At 60.2% G+C, this 19,273-nt stretch overlaps 1 protein-coding gene across 6 annotated transcripts; it reads right to left on the bottom strand.

Moving 5' to 3' along the window:
- Positions 1 to 1,994: 1,994 nt before the first annotated feature.
- UBTF (upstream binding transcription factor) lies at positions 1,995 to 18,540 on the bottom strand. 6 transcript variants are annotated; one of them, XM_047845827.1, is made up of 21 exons: positions 18,263 to 18,540; positions 14,474 to 14,612; positions 12,878 to 13,053; positions 12,239 to 12,322; positions 11,986 to 12,141; positions 9,733 to 9,797; positions 9,326 to 9,446; positions 8,858 to 8,968; positions 8,382 to 8,515; positions 8,081 to 8,222; positions 7,778 to 7,819; positions 7,537 to 7,650; positions 7,291 to 7,446; positions 6,740 to 6,895; positions 6,527 to 6,637; positions 5,996 to 6,084; positions 5,704 to 5,893; positions 4,801 to 4,848; positions 4,626 to 4,697; positions 4,385 to 4,528; positions 1,995 to 4,301 (listed from the first exon to the last, which is right to left on the bottom strand). In XM_047845827.1, exons 2-21 carry the CDS (start codon positions 14,529 to 14,531, stop codon positions 4,176 to 4,178), a joined length of 2,295 nt encoding a protein of 764 aa, XP_047701783.1. In that variant the 5' UTR covers positions 14,532 to 14,612; positions 18,263 to 18,540; the 3' UTR covers positions 1,995 to 4,175. The 6 variants fall into 6 exon arrangements, with proteins under 6 accessions (XP_047701783.1, XP_047701781.1, XP_047701780.1 ...); XM_047845825.1 differs by lacking the exon at positions 18,263 to 18,540 and adding an exon at positions 17,579 to 18,050; XM_047845824.1 differs by lacking the exon at positions 18,263 to 18,540 and adding an exon at positions 17,120 to 17,342.
- Positions 18,541 to 19,273: the final 733 nt, after the last annotated feature.

Raw genomic sequence — 19,273 nt, 5'->3', positions numbered from 1 at the left:
TGTATAGGCAGAATGGGTACCGGCCCTGGAGGAGAGACCTGAATGGCTGGCATAGCTGGGGTTGGTGCAGAGGCAACAGGCAGCAGGGGCAACAGATCTGCCAGGGCCTTGTCAGCCATACTTTGTCTCTCATTCGACAAATGTTTCTTGAGTGTCAAGTTTGTGTGCCAGGGCACTTTAAAAGGTGCTGGGATTACTGTAATGGACAAGCAGATAAGGTGTTAAGTGTCTTTTACTTGGGGAGATAGACAAGAAACAAACAAATAGTAGAAACAAGATGTAGGAGGAGGCCTCACCAGCAAGGGTTGTTAGGGAAGGCCTGTCTGTGAGGTGACATTTAATCTGAAGCCTGAGGGTTAAGAAAACCAGCTATGTGTAGAATTGAGGGATTGGCATCTGGGGCAGAAAGAACCAAGTACAAACGCCCTGTGGTAGGCATGTTTGAAGAACAAAAGAGAACACTTGGCTGGATCATTGTGGGTGAGCGAAGGTGGGAGATGGGAAGCAGGGGCCAGGCCTTGTAGAGTCATGCAAGTTGTTAGTACAGAGGTCATGAGATTTCTTTTTAAAAGATAACTTTTGTAGCCGTGTGCAGAATGGACGGAGGGGGCAGGAGTACAAGCAGGAAGACCAGTTTTAGGAAGTCTTTGCAGAAGTTGGGCAATGGTGGTGGCCTTGAATAGGATGGGGATGACAGCAATGGCGAAAGGGTAGACAGATTTGAGAGAGACACAGGAAGTGGAATGGACAGGGCTAGGTGAGCAAATGAACATGGAGGTGAACGAGAGAGAAGGCTGACACCCTAGTTTCTAGATTGAATAACCAGATGGTTGGCGATCATTTTGGGTCTTGAGGTGAGGTGCCTGGCAGATATTCCAGAGGGCACACAGAAATCTACACAGATTTGCAGCTTGGAAGACTGGTCTCTGGAGATACCACCTTTTGGATTGGTTACCTACGGGTGACAATTGGAGGTTCATAGGGTGACACGAACACCTAGGATAGAACGAGGAGGAACCAATGCCTGCAGAATAGACCAAGAAGTCAAGAGATGGACAGGTGTCCACCAGATGGGATGATGAACATGCTGGTCAATTGAGTCACCCCAGGGGAGGTGAGGAAATGGAGACCACAAAGGGCAGTGAGTTTTCTAGCAGTTTGACCAAGAACAGGAGAAGGGTGTGGGGCCAAGGGAGAGCTCTTGGATGAGGCCTAGGTCTCCAGCGTCGGTGGCTCCAGGAATCCAGCCAAGGCCTGTGCAGGGATTCTTTTTTTTTTTTTTATAACTTTTGAAGTTTATTTATTTTGAGAGAAAGTGTGAACAGGGGAGGGGCAGAAGACAGGGGGAGAGAATCCCAAGCAGGCTCCGTGCTGTCAGTGTGGAGCCCCACGCGGGGCTTGATCTCACCAACCATGAGATCATGACCTGAGCCAAAACCAAGAGTGGGGTACTTAACCAACCGAGCCACCCAGGCACCCCAGGAAGGCTATCTTCCTTAACTTCAGAGGAATCATCTAGGTTCAGCCTACTTCCTATCAGAGCCCTGGGTGGAGTTAGGAAAGTCATCTCTAACCCTGGGAGAGGCGGACGGCTCAAGGTGGGAGAGTTACCCCAACTCCCAATGATAAACCTTTGCACGGTTAGGGCGAATAGTCATAAAGTGACCCCTTATTAGGGTTAGGGTTCACCCTAGTCATGCAAAGCTGATCATCACCCCCAATTTCCCAAGGCAACGCACTCTGGGGGAAAATATTGTTACCTGTTCCCTCAAATTCTCCGAGTCCTTAGTGGTCTGACAACCCAAGGTGTACAGACAGAATCGGAAGCTCAGGAACAACCCAGAACAATGTGAAGGTAGGTTGCCTGTGGAGCCTTCAGCAAGAGAAAGCTGGTTCTAGAGAGAAGCGCAAACAAGCCAGACTTCAAGTCTTTCCCATTGAACCTGTTGGGTCACCCCTACACCCTGCCCTTGATTCCAGTGACCAGACAGCAGTCAAACCTTTGTTTTTTGCTTTATTGTACAAAAAGAGGGAAAACAAAACTTCTACAGTTGGCCTTAAGCTTAGGCAGACACCTCTAAGACATTCCCTCCCACCTCCCGTGGTACAAATTCAAGTTGTGGTTGTTGTTGAAACCTACAAAAACACTCCTTAAATATTAGAAAAAAAGGGGAGAGAGTGGGGGGGGTCCTCTGACTCCAACCATCCCATCCCAGTGCCAAAATGCACTCAGAGTGACCTCTTACAGCACCAACACCCCCACCCCCACAGCCCTGTTTGTACTGTAAGAATTTTTCAATTTTTAAAACAGGAAAAAAAGCGCGCCCCATTCAAAGTTGTTTTTAAATGAAAACACATTCCACTAAAACACAACAGCGCAGGGGCATTCAAACAGGGAAGTGGGGTTCTTTGCAGGGGCTCCTGGGAAGAAATAGAACCTATGAACCCCTGCGTCAGGGTCAGGACAAAGGAAGGGGAGTGAGAGCGGGGAGTGTCCCCCCCCCCCCAATTCCCCCAACCCCAGCACCATGTCCAAGGCAAAGCAGATTGTCTGCCTTCCTTTGGGAGCGGGACCCACCTTTCCCATTCCACCTCCTGGGTAGAATTCCCACTCTTCCCCCATCACTTGACTTTCATTCAGGGGGAGAAGGCAGAAAAGCACAAAGCCCCAATTATAGGTCATTGACATGATTATAAGGAGAGAAAAAAAAAAGGCGCCAAAATTTAATCAAAAATTAAAAAAGTTAAATCCACAGAGACCAGGTGGCTTGGCTTACTAAGGTTCTAGGAATCAGGGTACCCCAAATTTTGAGATGGCCAGGAAGGGTTAAAGGGACAGCCGCAAAAGCAGCCTTTGCAGACCCCTTCCCCAGCTGGGGGTTTGGAGGGGTGGGGAAGGGAGCAGACCTGAGAAATCATAGGGAATGGGGGTGGGGAGCTGGAAGAGAGAGGGACAGGGAGGAGGGATGTGTGTTAAGAGCTTGAAGCCCAATTTCTGAGCCTCAGGTGGCCAGGCAACCTCTCAGATGAACTGGAAAGGCCTTTCCCACCAAGTAGAAGCTCTCAGGTCCACCCAATCTGTCCCTCTCCCCAGTGCCCTGCTGGAGACCAGCAGCAGCTCAGAGCCCTGTAGCCCTGGCAGAGGGAAGCAGGTACAGGAAGCATCAGAGTGGCTTCAGTAACCCCCCTCCCCAAATTGAATCAGAGATTAGGCAAAGCAGAGGATGCGGAGAAAGGGGCTGACCCAGCCTGTTCCCACCAGGATCAACGTCTCCCTGGGCCTCACCAACCCATTCAACCAGATTCACAGACTGAAGCGGGCTCCCCCTTCTCTCTTCCACACACACACTCACACACACGTGCCTTTGCACACATCCACAGGTGCACCCATGCTATGTACAGGCGACACACACACACACACACACACACACACGCACACACTTTTCCATTCGTGCCAAGACCGTTTTAAAAAAGTCCCAAACCTACCCCCCTAAACCCACCCTCTCCCAGAAATGACAACAGAGACGGCAGCCGAGATCGGTAGGAAACGTCTCGTTGACAGCTCAGAGCTTAAAAAAAAAAATATATACACATATATAAAAAACACTTCTGCCCCCTCCCCCCATGAGTGGGTCCAGGCAGCTCCTTCCTGCAGAGGGCAGGGGAGAGGGCTATGGGGCAGTGCCTGTTTGCTCTTAGGCACCCACCCTCCTCTCCCCACCTGTTCCCTGCCTCCAGTTCCAATGTAGGGGTCCAGTCGGCAAGCCCCTCTGGGAAGGGAGGGGTCTTCCCCAAGCTTCCACCCTCCCATGGGTTGGGCTGCAGGTGTAGAGGGCCTCACCGAACTCTTTGGGACCCCCCACCCCACTCCCAGGTCCATTGTCCATGACGGAGCCGCAAGTGCAGAAGAGGGGTGGGCCGGCCCGGTCCAGTGGTGGCTCAGTCTGATGGTTGCGTTCCCTGGAGGGCCCCCCAGGGCTGATGTCTCTGAGGCAGCAGAGTCCTGGCCTGGGCTCCTCCAGCCCCTCCCCCACCGTATTTTGTTTAAAAAAAAAAAAAAGAAAAGAAAAAGAAAAAGAAAAAGAAAGTGGGGGAGGCCAGGGGGCAGGGGATAGAACATGGGGGAGAAACAAAGGTGGTTGGTTGGGGAGGGGAGCCCCGGGTGGGGCTGAGCCTCAGTTGGAGTCAGAGTCCGAGGAGTCTCCCGACGAGGAGGAACTGGAGCTGCTGCCCTCAGACTCGTTGTCCTCGTCCTCGTCGTCATCCTCGTCGTCGTCCTCGTCCTCATCATCCTCCTCGTTCTGGGGGGCAAGGGGCGGGCAGTCAGCGGGTGGAGTTCGTGGCAAGGTCCGCCCGACCCTCCCACCATGCCCGGCCGCCTCGCCTCGTCTCCGTCCTCGCTCTCATCCTCGCTGCTGGACTCGGAGGAGTCCCCGCCGTCCTCAGAGGAGTCCCCGTTCTCATCCTCCTCCTCCTCTTCATCCTCGTCCTCGTCGTCCTCATCCTCGTCCTCGTCCTCCTCAGACTCCTGGGAGGGAAGGAGGTGCGTCAGTGGTCTCCGCCCCGGCACTCGGGGCACCGCAGACCCCTTCCTGGCCTTCCTCCGGCCGGGCGGAGCTCCTTACCGACTTGGACTGCAAGGCGGTCCGGCTGGACTTGGGGTTCGGGCCTCGCAGCTTGGTCATGCTCTTACGTTTCTGTAGGAAAGGCCAGAGACAGACAAAGGGAGCCGCCGTGAGTTCCACACAACGACTCCCCAAACCCTCCCTTTCCCCGGCGCCGCCCTGCTCCCCGACTCACATTGGAGATGTACTCTTTATATGCTGCACGGTCCTGGGGAGACAGACTCTGGGGGAGACAGAGGAGGAGGGAAAGGTTGGAACACGCCCCCCCCCCCGCCCCCCTGAACTTCTGCTGACCAAGCGTGTTGACCAAGAGCCAGGCAGTGGGCTAAGCATTGACATGCCATCGTCCCATCTTTACCCCTGCTTCCCTCCCCATACCTTGGGCCTCCGCAGAGAGCCCCCCCGCCCCAGGATCTGAGAACACAGCTCCCATACGACTGCTTAAGATGCCCCGAATCCTTTTCTAAGCTACCTTCTCCTAGGGCTGTTGGTTTTCCTGTCCCTCCTGTTGTTTTACCCGAGTGCAGGCTCGAGTTAGGGCCTTCCTCAGCTCAGAGAAGCCTCCCCCCCCTCCCCCCCCCCCCCCCCCCACAATGGCTAACATAGCCTGGCATCATCATTCCCACCCAACAGGCCTGGAGCCACAGATGAGGCAGTCTGGGGCTCCCCAAACTTCTGCCCACCTAAACCCTGCTAACCTAAACCTATTTCCCAGGGTCCCTGGCGAACCTGCCCGGATGGCTGGGTAGGGACACAGGGGACTCTCCCGTTACAGATCTGACCACTCAACCAAGGGACAGAAGGGGAGCTCAGAGGCTTGGGGCCAAACCAGAGTCTGGGAGAGGTCCTCTGGTCCTGGATGGAAGTAGGAAAAGACAATCTGATTTGGACTATTCTGCCTACTAGCTGTAGGACCTTGGGTAACCTACCTAACCTCTCTGAGCCCTGGTTTCTCTTCTTTAATAGCAACTGTTGGGACTTCAATAGCAACTACAGGGCCGCTAGGACGCTGACCGCAATCACGAATGCGGACCAGCTAGAGGAGGCCTCCTTCTTCCCAGGGTCCAAGCCCGCTCACCTTGACCCAGAGGTCCAGGTGTACTTTGTACTGCTTCTGCTGCTCCTCTGCCAACTTTTTGTAGTGCTCCTTCTGGCTCTGGGAGATGCGCTGCCAGCGGCTGCCAATCTCGACCATGCGCTCCTTCAGCGGCAGGTGGTTCAGCTCCCCGTTGGACAGCAGCTCCTGGGAGAACTTCTGGTAACCGTTCCTAGGAGGTGGGGTGGTGCAGGCAGGGTTAGGACCCTGGCCCAGCAGCCCTTCAGCCGTGACCTTCCCCAGCGCCAGGGTGGGTTCCGGACACGGGACTCACATGGGAGGCTTCTTGGGTTCTCCTTGGAACTTCATCTTTTTGGATGAGTTCGCGGCAGCTGGGGGTGCCCGCATCTCGCTCAGCTCTCTCTGCGGGGACGCCCAGAAAGGTCACACTCGCTCCACCCCCCCCTCCCACCCGGAAACATTCCTACCTCCTGCCCCGTGCCATCAGTGCCTGAGCCGGCTCTCCCTTTACGTCCCGGGGGAGGAGGAGAAACCGAGGCAGAGCCAGGGAGCCACTTCCCAACAGCTCACACCTGGGTCAGGCGCCGTTGCTCGAAAGTGCAGGCACAACTGCACCCACGTGACCGGCATCACTGTCCCCACTTTACTGACGTGTGACCGAGGCTCAGAAAAGGAAGTTGGGAGATTTGCTCGGGGTCACACAACCGAGGCTGGGCCTTCTGGGTCCACGGCCCACCCAGGGAGGAAAGCTGCCCACCCAAAAGGATGCTCCCACCAGTGCAGTGGAGGGAGGCGGCCCCAGCTCCACCCCGCCCACTGGGCCGAGCAGCAGAACCCTTCCCACCTCGTATCGCTTTTGGTCTTCGGCTGCCTTCTTAATCCACATCAGTTTCTCCTTCTTCTCCATGTTGTTCCAGGTCATCTCCATGGCTTTCAAGGCCTTTACCCGGTCATTCTGGAGACAAACAGGGGTGTCAGCTATGGCAAGGGTCCCCTGGGGCCAGAGGTGGCCTGTGTAGGCAGCTTGCTGAGCAACCCCTTTCCAGCTCCCTGCCACCTTGAAGCGGGCCAGGTAGTCCCCGATGACGCTCTGTTGCCAGATCTCCTCAGCTCTCTTGGGCGACTCAGGCAGCTTGCCCCGTTCCTCGCGGTCCCCGCCTGGCTTCCTCTCCGACTGGGCCTTCAGCGCAGCCTCCCGGGCCTTGTACTTGGCCTGCGGAGGGATGACAGTGGCGTCAGCCTTCCGGCCGCCCCAAGGGGGCGCGCGTTCCTCAGCCAGCAGTTGAAGTCTCCCCCCCCCCCCCCCCAACTCTGCAAGGGCGGGCAGCGCAGAGCAGAGGCAGAGGCGTGGGCTGGTGCAGATGTCTCCAGCCTGGGGCTCAGCCCGCCAACCGGCTCTGCTCCCCAGGGAGCCAGAGCCCTCAGCTGACAGCTTCCCGCCTTCCGGCCTGCGGAGCTCCCAGCCTGGCTCACTCAGCTCACTCACTCGCTCTGAGCTCAGGCACACGTGTGGCTCACACAGGCCAAGGGTGAGGAAGTGAAGCTAGCCCCTGGGGGAGAAGCGGCCTGGTCTCGGCCCGGCAGCCCCTCTGGCCTAGGGAGCCTGACCTTCTTCTTTTCCGACAAGTCGTTCCACATGCGGGCCAGAAGCCGGGTCAGCTCGCTCTCCGAGAGCTCAGGCCGTTCCTCTTGCAGCTGCCGCCGCTTTTCTTCAGAGAAGATGAACATGGCCGAGACCGGCCGCTTGGGCTTCTCTGAGCCTCCCTACAGGTGAACGAAGAGGGCCGGGTTCCATGGGGTGTTGGTGGGGAGCCTCATCTTCCCCCCTCCGCCCCAGTTCTGCCCCCTGCCCACCTTGCCCCCTTCCTGGGAGGGCTTCTTGGAGGCTGGGCTGGTGGCCTGCTTCTTGTTGATGCTTAACATCTTCTCCTCCCCCAGGACCCGCTGCTGTTCCTCCTCAGGAAGGCTCTGGTCCAGAGACAAGAGGTGGCATGGGGCTGTGCACGTGGCTCCCAGCCTGCTCCCAGGTTGTCCAAAGGGACCTGTTCCATCCCAATGCCTGTCTGCCCAATGCCCCGCCTATAACAACGCTCACCTCTAGAAAACGGAGCAGCTCCACTTCGTAATCTTTCTTTTTCTGGGGAAGGAAGGGGGAGTCAGGGTGAGGCCCTCCAGTTCTCAAGGGACAGTAGTCCTCTGCAAAATGTCCAGAACCCAGACAGGACCTCATTTTCCCCTATAGGTGGTAGACATCAGCCCAGACACCACCGAGTCTGTAGCAGGCGCCCAAGATCCGTTTGGTCGATCCCTGACTGACCCCTAGCTGGGGCCAGATGTCATGCTTCAGGTTCCTGAGGCCAGGCCCAAGGGTCTCCAGAAGTTCCTCAGCATAGCTCACCTGGTCACACTTCTTGTGATAGGCATCCTTCTCCTTCTGGGAGAGCAGCTTCCACTGCTGGCTGCATAACACCATTCGCTCAGTGCTGGGCACGTCCTTCATGTTGGCCATCAGCTCCGCGCAGTACAGCGAGTAGCTGTTCCTATCAGAACCAGCAGGAAAGGAAGAGCATCTCCCTGAGCGACCGGGGCGGCTCAAGGCGACAGGTTTCCTCAACTTCGGACGCTGGCCAATGTTGCTGGCCCAGCTCCCTAGATGCCCGCTTGCCCACTCGCCCACCCCACCCCAGGGCAGCGCTCACGGAGGTGGCTTGGTGGGTCGCCCGTCAAACTTGTCCTTGAGCTGGCGTTCGGCCTTGGTGAGGGTGGACTTGGTGATGCCCTCCTCGCTGATGTTCAGCTCGGGGTGCTTCTGGATATAGTCACGCATAATCTCCTGCAGAGTGAGGTGGGGGGACGGAGGGCAACGGGGTGTGGGGTTAGCCGGGGCCGGGGAGGGGGGAGAGCCGCTGGGGAGGGGAGGCAGGGAGCAAAGCTGGGGGGGTGGCCGTGTGTCTGCTATGTCACACGAGACGTGGTGCCCTGCCCTGCCCTAGCCTGAGATCTCATGGAGGGGCGGGGGGCGGGGAAGGTAGGGGCAGAGGTGAGGGGCCCAGAAGGCCCCTCCCTCAATGGAGGGACAGGGAGTGACTGCCTCCCGCAGAGTGCGGAGGTCACAGAGACGGAGGGCAGAGGCTCTTGAAGAGCCGGATGGGGAGGAGCGCAGCGGAAGCCTAACCTCGTACTCCTTCCGCTGCTCCAGGGCCTTATGAATCCATTTCAGCCTCTTTTTGTCCGAGAGCTGAGACCACTGCTTCCCCAGGGAGTCCTTCACCTCCTTCGTAGTGGCCTGCAAACCAAAAGCCGTCAGACACACACAGGCAGCCAGGGGCAGGGAGAGGGGAGGGGGAGGGGGGCACAGAGGCCCCCGCCCCCTCAGGCCACAGGAGGTCACACGAGTGTCCCCCACAGGCCAGGAGGGGAAGGTGGAGAGGCGGGGGTCCCGCCTGGGTGCAAGGGGACAGGCTCACACACGCACGCACGCACACGCTCGCACGCCAGCTGGCCCAGGCCCTGTCCATGCAGCCCACCCCTGGGGAGGGGCCTCCTCTCCTGCTCCCCTGCACCGTGCCCAGCCGACCTGGCGCGGCTCCCCCCTTGCCGCCACCGTGCGCCCTCCATCCCCACCCCCTGGCCGGACACTCACATCTGGCCGCACTTTGAGATACACCTTCTTCTCATGGGTGTACCACAGCTGCTGGGGGGTTTTGGGCTTCTCGGGGATGTCCGACTTCTTGGCATTCTGGATTAGGTCAGGGTGATCCTCCCTAGCCAGGGCACGGGGAGCAACAATCAGCGGGTGCGGGGGGAATCCTGCCCGGGAGACCCCGTCTAGCTGCCCCACCCACCAAGGCTCCTAGGCCTATCAATCGGGGCCTCTTGGGACAGCAGCCGCCTGCCTGTCCCTGCCCTTGAGCATGACCCACTAGGGTCTACACATGACCCATCCATCTTCCATGCCTCACAAATGGCAAACTCGAGGCTCTGGTCAGTGTCACCCTATCCTGCCACACCCAATGCCCTGTGGCCCTCCTCTGGGCTCCACTGCCTTACCTGAACCGGGCCAGGTTTCGCTCGAACTCCTGTTTTTCTCTCTGGAAGTCCTGAATATATTTCATCTGGGGGAGGAGGGGACGGGGTCATCCAGGACCCAAAGCCTGAGCTATAAAAACCACCGAGTCCTCCTTGCTAGCTATTCTGCCTCCCAGTGGTGACGTGGACAGAGGGTGGCATGAGCTTGCAGGAGACGGTGGCCTGCCTTCCAGTGGGCTGGGGAGACTCAACCGTAGCCAGTCACAGTGAGCAGTGACCGGGCTGGGACTCCCCCTGACCCTACCTCCCCACCTTTCCCCAGCACCGCAAAACTCTCCATGATGAGGAGCTGGTGGGGGGGGGGGGGGGGGGTGTAGGCCTCCTCCGGATCATTCCCTCCTCCAATGATCCTCCAATGTCTGTGGCAGCTGATAATGGTTTGCTGCCTCAGGGGTGGCCCACAGGGCCAGGGCCAGGCTGGACCCCGTTTTCGAGGGCTGAGGGGAGATGGTGTTGAAGGAACCTAGAGTGAATTCTTGCAATGTAAATGACATTCTGATAGATCGGTCTCTTGAATTTGGGTTTTCTTCCCAAGCCACTACATCCAGTTCCCATTCCTAACCCCCTCCCATCACCTTCTTCCCTGCCTCCAATCCCTTCTTCCAGGCTCCTTCCTCAAACTTCCTTTCCAATCCGTTCTTTCCTTTCCTCATCTGCCTCCTGTCCTGGCTCCCACTCGGTGTCCAGCTCTCCTTTCTCCCCCATTCACAAAGTCAGCCTTAGAAGGGACCAGGGGCTCATGACAACCGAGCCTAACCCCTGCCTCTCACGGAAGAGGCACGAGGCACGGGAAGGGACAGCTTCACTTTCCCCTGTGGTTCCTGCAGAAGACAGGGAGCAGCGCCCAGCCTACCCTGCCCCAATTTTGGCCCTCCTCACACAACTCAGCAGCCTTCAGAACAGGAAGGCACCGTACGGATCGGGCTTACTCTCTGCACCTCAGATAAAGACCATGTCCAGAGAAACGAAGTAACTTACCAAAGGTCACATACAGAGCAATTCAGTGGCAGTCAGGAGACCAGGCCCCAGTCTTGCGTCCCCCAGGCCAGCACCCTGTCCACCCTACCATGTAGCTTCTTGTCCTTCCCTGGTCCTCGGACCCTCTGCCTCTCCCTCCCATCCCGTGTGTGTCTGGGCGTCGTGTGGGCAGCCAGCTCTGCAACCTCCCCATCAGAGGGGTCAAGGAGAACTCCGCCAGTTCCTACTCCTGCTTGGCCTGGGCAGCCGGTTTCCCCCAGCCAAGCTGGCTCCTTTTTGGGCACAGAACCAAGGGCACGTGAGCCTGCAGCCAGAGTACACAGACCAGAAGAGGGCTGCGCGTGGTGTGCCGGCTGGGTTATGGCTTTGTTTCCTCTTCCGGCAAACGTGCCCTCTTGCCTCTCCCGCTGTCCCTCCCCGACTCCTCTCCCTGGCTCCACCCTGAGAGTCCAGCACCAGCGGTGTCTGTCTCTCTCCCCACCCCAACTCCCTCGGGCCCTGCTACAGGCTCCTCCACTGCTTTGCTGCCAGCTTCTGTGAGGGTCCACCTGACCTCACTGCGCTCGTGTCCACCCCTGCCCTGGGCGACTCGGGTAACCTCCGCCCAAGGTTAAGGATCTCCGATGGCCCGGGATAGCACAAGGCCCCAAAGGACAAGGTATGTCCTTGGGCGAACATGCGTATGGAGGAAGGAAGCCCACCTAATAATGTACGGATGGACACGGCAGTGAGAAGAACACCGGACCCAAGTCCTGCTCTGCTGTCACTAGTTGTGGGACCCGGGACACGAGTCCCACCTGAGCCTCAGTTCCTTGCCCACAGGATCGGAATAACCCCTCCTCCGGGGGGTTACCCTTCCAAGGATACGGCACACATCAAATGAGACCACACTGGGAAATGTCAGAGGGTGGACCTGCTGTGCCAGCCTCAGAGCGAGGACGCGTGCACAGGGGCAGAGCCGAGTGAGAGAACGCCGTGAATGGTCCGGGGGGCAAAATGTTGGTCTGAGCGCCTGCTTCAGTTTGGATTACACCTTCGACAATGCCCGTGCCTGACGGCGTGTGGGACGGGGAGATCAAGTGTGGCTGCCCAAGACCCTACACTCTGCTACGCTGACCCACCCGTATCCCTGACACCGAGTCCCTCTGTCTGAGCCTCCCCCCCGACGGCTGACCTACACCACACCAGCTGCTCCCTGCCTCTCCCTTCCTCCCGCCAAAGCCCCCCTCCCCCCACCTTCTTCTTCTCCGGCAGCTCCTTGTATTTCTTGGACAAAATCTTGGTCAGGTCCAGGTTGCTCATCTCAGGGTGGAGTTTCGCATACTTGGCCCGCTTCTCCATGAAGAAGCGGAAATAAGGGGTCAGGGGCTTCTTTGGGAAGTCCGGGTGTTTCTGGAAGGAGGGTCAAGGACACGGTGAAGGTCAGACAGCATCCGTTCTTTGGACCATTCCTCTCCTACATGCCACGCTCCTCCTCTTGGAAACTCACCTTGAGTTTTTTGCCTTTGTAAGGATTTTTAACGTGTTCCTGAGCGTCAAGGATCAATTCTGTCAACGTACGGAACTTCCTCACCTGGAGGAAGAAGGGAGGTGAGTGCAAGAGGACGTCCAGGACAGGGAAACACCACCCCAGAGCCTACCGCCTTTTCCAGCGGGTCTCCTCTATTTTCCACTAGGCTGAATTTATCACGGGAGGAGCAGAGGCCAACAGCCACACAACTCAGACAGCCCCTGACACCCCAGGCAGGCACCCAGGCGCTGGCCCATGCCTACTGCAGAGGACCAGGCAGTCCGTATACACCAAAGGACAGCAACAAGGTGACCACCTGACCTCGATGCGGTTGTCCATAACAGCACCTCATTCAATCCCCAGAATAGCTCAGGTGACAGAAGCTCCAAGACGGTAAGTATTCAAGGCCACACAGCTAGAAAGTGGCAGAACTGAGAACTCTAGGCCAGTGCTGTCAACCATGCCACCTCCCAAACGCACAAGGGCGACCACATGAGCACCTCGTCTGGTCTCTTTCCTTCCTGTTTACAGACTTCTGTTTCCTCTCCCCCACCAGGAAGGTTGAGGCAGAGTTCGTGTAGCTGTGTCAGGAAGGGGGGGGGGGGGGAGATCAGTTACCTCATTAGAAATCTCCACCCATTTGAGCTTGCACATGTCTCCAGAAAAGTCTTTAAATGCTACTTTTTCCCAGTCCATATGTGACTCGGTGGTTTTGAACTTGGAGCTGTCGTTGGATGGAAGGTTGTTCTTCATGCATTCCAGCAAAGTCAGCATGTCTTCCTGAGACCAGCGGTCTGGGGAGGGGAAAGAAACGCAGTCATGCCCAGCTCCATCCTTTTCCCTCATCTCTTCCCTAGTCCTTCTTTCCCAGAGAACCCCACATCCCTGGTTGCCTCCTATGGGAAGGCACGGACAAGACACGACCTTGTCATAAGGGAAAACTGTGACCATATGGATTAGAGCTGGGATTCCCGTCCAGAAGGCATCAAGACTACGACCGTTTCTAACACGCTAGGCCGCCACAGGCTACTATTTATTACAGGGGAGAGGAAGGAATGAGCTACAGTGATTTGGGGCTCGGTGGGAAAACAGCTAACTTACTGGGAGAGGGGAGGGAGGCACAGCACACTGGTATGTGTTGCCAAGTTTAAGTTCTAGGCAGACACCGGAGATGTGCAAAGACAGGATGGAGTGTGGGCAGTAAGGAGAATCCATGCAGACGTTTTTCTCCAGCGTAACTGGAAACTAACCTTAAAGACATGGGTATCCCATCATCCCCCACTCCCTCTTGGCCTCTCAGGGAAGACCAAAGGAAAATTTGGGGCAAGTAAGAAAAATGGAGTGGAAACAAAAGAACCATACAGGGGAGTTGGGAGGCAAGACGGGCAGGTGGGCAAAGGGCCCTGGCTCCAGGGAGAACCGGATCCCCCGGATCCAGGGAGTTGAGCCCAACTCCCTAGGGAGGCAAAAAAAAGGGGTGGGTCTGAACCAGCGATTTCCAGTCACTGAAATACAGCTCCAGAAGGCCTCCCTGGAGGTTGGTGACTCTGGAAGGTGAGATAGGAGAACAGATATCCAAGGCTAGTAGTCAAAAGGGCTCTTCATTTGCATTTGCATCTGGTCAGGGTTTCCGCAGGGTGGGTCACATGGACCCATAATCCTTTCTCCTCTCAGTGTCCCACAGTCATGGCCAGATGCTCATCTTCATCCTACCCCCTGCCCCCTCCCCCCCACGGGATCCCTACTGGATGGGGTAGGGTCTAGTTATGGACGGCCTATGGCTTGGAGCCTCAAAGCCACCAAAACATCCTCTCTCTCCACCTGCCTCACCAAAAATCTTGTCCTCTTAATAACAATAAAAACCTGAAAAGCCTTCCCAATCCCTCTTTTCTCCCTCTTCCCCCCACATTCCTCGTCCTACCTCCCATTCCCCGACACCGGGTGTAGAGAGGGCACACTGGGGTCTGCCTGGGAACCCCAGAAAGAAGGCTCGCACAGGCCTCCCTCTCCCTCTCTAAGAGAGGAAACGGAGTGTGAAAAATACAGCTTACTGTCTCAAGGCCAAATAATTTGGGTTTGGTCGAACTTAACTCATAAAACTGAAGACACCGACCTCATCTCAATTCAGAGAATGCAGACGGCAACCCTTTTGAAGGAGAGCGGACCCTGCAGACAGCCATGTGAAAAAGAGAGCTTAAGTTAAAGAGCTCCTACCTTGGCCTTTGGGGGCGGCCATTTCCAGGTCTGTGGGGCAGTCAGCTTCTCCGTTCATTCTTTAGCCGTCCAGCCACCTCCTCCAGCCACCTCCTCGGGTCGTGCTGGCCGGGCAACCCGCGGTCAAAACCACCTCACCCTTTAGGAGAGATACCAGTCCCCACTCAGGCGGGATGCGAGGTGAGGGACTTTCTATTCCTCCCTCCCCCAAAGGGGAGGGGGGCACAAGTCCACACTTTCACGGAGACGGCCAAGACCCTAGTAGACCCAATGGGTCGGTGGGTGTGGGAGCGCCCCCCCTCCCCCCCGCCCCAGCCCCTGCAGCCCGGCTCCACCGCGTGCGCCCTCCCCTGCCCACGCGAGAGACTGCTCCCAGCTCCCGCGTGCAGCTAGCGCCCGCCCTCCACCCTCCTTCCCCCACCCGGGCCAAAAAAAAAAAAAAAAAAAAAAAAAAAAAATCTCCTCCTCCTCCTCCGTGCGCCCGCCCCGGGGAGGCCCCAGGCTGGAGGGCGGGGGAGGAGGAAGGGCGGGTAAAGGGCGCGCGCGACCGCGAAAGCGGGCACGCGCCGCAGTCTCCTCCTCCCGCCTCCCCCCGGCCGGTTCCCCCCGCCTCCGCAACCCGGCGGGGACCCGGACGCAGCGCAGCCGCCGCCGGCCCCGGAGCGCAGCGGCCGCACCGCCCCCGGGGACCGGATCCGGATTCCCGCCGCCCCCCCTCTCGGGCTCCCGACGCCGTCCCCGCCCGCCTGGGCGGGCGAGCAGCCGGAGAGAAGCGGCCTAGCCTGCCCCCCGCCCCCGAGCCACCCACCCCGGCCAGAGGCGCCGCCACCGCCCAGCCACCCCGACGCGCACGGAGGAGCCCGGCGCAGAGGCGCGACCACGGCGGGAACCGCCGCCTCCTCCCCCGAGCTTGCGGCCCAGCCCCGCCGGCGCCCCCGCCCCGGCCTCCGGGGAGCCGAGCCAAGGAGAGGGCGGGAGGACGGCGGCCGGGAGGCGGGGGCGCAGCGCTCACCGGCCCCGCCGCCCCCTCCGGCGGCCGGCGAGAACTGCGCCTGCCGGCTCGGAGAAGCGCGGGCTCCTCTGCCCGTGGCCCGGGCCCGGGCCTCGCTTCCTGCCCTCCCCTCCCCCGGCTCTCGGCGTCCTCTCCAGTGCCCTGATCCTCTTTCGTCCAGTCCCCTGCCTGGAGGGCGCCCCGGGTCCCCCTCGGCGTCTCCGGCACCCGCGGCTCGCTCCCCGCCGCCCGGCCCCGACCCCGGCGCGCGTCCTCAGCCGCCTCGGTTACCCGGCGCAGCGCGGCCTCCGGGCTTCCCGCTCCGGCGTCTCCCTCCCCGGCTCTGAGCGGCGGCGCCCTCCCCCGCTCGGCCGGGCACAGCCGCAGCTCCCTCCCGCGGCGGCAGCGGCTCCTCCTCCGGGCGCGGCGGCGGCGGCGCTGGGGCGGCGGCTGCTGCTGTGGCGGCGGCGGCGGCGGCTGTGGCTGCTGCTGCCTGCTGCTCCTCGCGGCGAAAAGCACAAAGCACAGCGCCCTCCGCCTGCAGGCAGCCCGCCCGCCGCCCGCCCGCCGGCCCCGGCCTCAGCTCGCACACCCCCCGCCGCCGCCGCAGCCTCCGCCGCCGGAGCGGGGAGGAGGAGGGAGAAGGGAGGAGGAGGAGCGGGAGGGGGGGCGGGAGAAGCGGGGCAGCGAGCGCGTCCTTCCCCGTAGAGCGCACACCGACCCCCGGGGAGCGAGCGCCAGCCCGCCCGCCTCGCCGGCTCCGCTCCCTCCCACAGCCTGCCCGGGCGGGCTCCGCGGGGGGCAGCTGGGAGGAGGGGCGGGAGCTGGGGGGACCCGGGCGGCCGAGGCGGAGGGAAGGAAGGAGGGGAGGGGGGTGGTGGTGGTAGTGCTGGTGCTGGTGGTGGTGGTGGTGGCGGCGGCGGCTGCTGCTGCTGCTGCCGCCGGGGAGGGGGGGGGGGGCCGGGGCAGGGAGACACGCAGCCGCCCGGATGGCGGCGGGGCTCGGAGCCGAGGCGGGCGGGCGCCGAGAGCGACCTCGCCAGACCCGCGGGGGAACTAGCAGACTCGGCCGGCGCGGGAGGGAGGGCGCGAGGCGCGGCCGCGAGAGGGTGCCCGGAGGGGCCCCCCGGCGGCTGGGAAGGCTGAAGGGGTGCCTGCAGCCCTGCTTCGGAGCTCTCCCCCAAGTCCTCCCAGCTTAGATTCGGGCTTCCACGGCCGTCCTCACCAGCTCCCCTCTCCCGCCTCCTGGAGCGGGCGCTCCGCGCCCACCCTCATCCCCGGAGCGTGGCCACCGGCTTGGGGCGCACGCACGCCCATCGCGGCGCCAGTCTTCGGTGCCTGCCTCGCGGTCCCCTTGCTGCCGAACAGCACACACACACACACACACACACGAAACTTACATAAAAAAAAATTTGTTTTACCCCGACAAAATGCCCTCCCTGCGAATTAAAAAAAATAGTAAAAAATTCCCTTTGCTCCTTACACCCCGGAAAAGGTGAGGAGGCGATGGGCTCCGGCGGAGGAGCCGCTCTGGGAGCCGGTTCAATCCAGCCCGGCATGGCTCCCCAGGCCTGCCCGGGCGCATGGAGATCGGCGCCGCCGCCACTCGCAGCAACCCCTCTCCCCCGAAATCCGCGGAGCCCGGGCTCACTTACCGAGCGTGTGAATGGGAGCGCGGGCCAGGGGCACCTAGGGGTGCGGCGGGCCGAAGAGCTCCGCCGCAGCTCCGCCGCAGCCGACGCCGGGGCAGCGAGTCGCCAGACAAAGCCCGAGATGGCGAAGCGGAGCGACGGCTAATGGCGAGCCCCACGCGCCGCGCTCCGCCCGCCCCGCTCCGCCCGCCCGCCCGCCCGCCTCGGCGCAGCGCAGCGCCGCTCCGAGCGCTCGCCCGTCAGAGCCGCCTCGGCGCCGCCGCCTCCCGGGCCACACCGGCCTCGCCTGGCCCCTCCGCCTCCTCCGGGCCACTCCGCCTTACCCCTTCCCTCCCACCGCGATGGGGGCTGCAGGAAAATAAAAAAAGAAAAATAAAAATGCTTTTCTTTCTTTTTTTTGGAGGGGGGGAAGGGTTGGCGTGTTGAGACTTTTGGGGTTTTTTGCCCCCAGCTCGCACTCACCTGCGGAGCCGCCGGGAGGGCTGGGGGTGGGGGCGCGCGGGGCTGGAGCCGGCGAGCGCGGGTTGAAAGCTAGCCAAGCTCTGCAGCGCCCGACCCGGGCGTATACGCCGCCGCCAGTCCCCGCAGAGAAATCGTCCTCCTACCCCCGCCTCCATCGCTCTGCGTTTCTCTTCCAATCAGCCGGTCGCTTGGCGGCTCCTCCATTCTCCGGCCAAGCCCGCTGCCTAGAGCGAGCTCCACTCCTCCATCTGCTAGCCCGGCTCTTCGCTCCCCTGCCGGGGCCGGCGAAGCGACGTGGGGCCGGAGGGGGATTTGCGAGGGAACCTGCCTGCTTCCCGCTCCCATTGCTCCCTCCCCACTGCCTCCTGCCTCCTGCTTCTCTCCTGCGTCTTTCCAACTCTCCCCTGTCGCCACTGGTGTGTGTCTGAGTGTGTGCGCGGGTTTTTTTTTTTTTTTTTTTTTTTATTGCTCTTTGCTTTTGCAACCCTGAAGCCAAAGCGAGGGGGTGGGGGATAAAGGAGGGGGGGGGCGTTACAAAAAAAAAAAGAAAAGGCAAGAAAGAAGCTCTTAGATTTGCAACACATTGAAAAACCGGGGGAGCACCCTGCCTCGCTGGATCTCGGCTTCCCGCGAGGGCCTTCCGGGTTTTAGAGCGAGCCTCTCGTTGTTCTCAAAGCCCCTCACCTCCGCCGGGTTTAGGATCCGAGGAGTCCGAGCAAAAAGTTCTCCCCCTGGGCCGTAGCAAAGGGTGTCAGGGTGGGAGTTGGGATTTCTCTAGAAGCAGCAGCCATCCCCCCAACCCTGGTGTCGGTAGTTGGGCCGAGGTTAGGGTGGAGAGCATAATCCCGTTGGGTCTGAGCGAAGGGGCTTCCGGGGCGAAGTGGGAGCCGGGAGACCGCGCTTCGCGCATCTCCCCCTCGGTCTCTGCCTCCGGTCCCCTGCCAGCTCCCCCTTTAATTTTTTTTTTTTTTTCCCCTCTCCTTTAATCTAATTTCTTCCAACTCCACCTTTGTTGTTACCGGCGTCACGCCCGGACCAGCCAATCCCCGCCATGCAATCAGCTTGTCAAAAAGACTCGGCCAGCCCTGGGAAAGCAGGCCGCGGGCGCTGCTCCCCCCTTCTCCCTCCAGCGGCGGCGGGGAGCCGCGAGGGGAGCCTGGCACCCGGGCCTCGTCGCCTGAGCCGCCCCGGGGCAGCCTTCGCGTAGGCCTCCGGCACTCCACCATCCTGCGGAGCGGGTGTCGAAGGGCCTGGGCGGGGACCACCAGCCACCCTCCCGCTGCCGTCGGTTGCGGTCGCCCGTCCCGGCCTCCCCTCCTCAGAGGAAGGGTTGTCGGGACGCTGGGAGCCAGAAGACTGAAGAACGCCTGCTTCCAAGAGGCGAGCCTGCGGTCTGGGCCGTCGCTCCCCGGGCAGCGCCATGCCTCCAGGCTCCCGGGGCCCGCGGGCTGCCAGTCTCCCACCCCGACACTGCTAACTGCCCACATCTCGTCCGACTGGGTCACCGGCCCCTTGGACTCTCCCCTGGCACACAGCCTTTTCTATCCTCACTCAGCGGCCTCACTGCTGCTGTAATTCCTCATGTCTCCTGGGAGCAATGAGATTCCTTTCCCAGGACTTCCACAGCCCACATCTGCCACGTTTTACAGACAAGGAGGAAAACCCTGTCAAAGATCTGGTGTGACCGGATTTTTT

This window comes from Prionailurus viverrinus, unplaced genomic scaffold (genome assembly GCF_022837055.1).
Source record: "Prionailurus viverrinus isolate Anna unplaced genomic scaffold, UM_Priviv_1.0 scaffold_35, whole genome shotgun sequence".
Lineage (NCBI taxonomy): Eukaryota > Metazoa > Chordata > Mammalia > Carnivora > Felidae > Prionailurus > Prionailurus viverrinus.
This window is presented reverse-complemented; position numbering and strand designations above follow the sequence as displayed.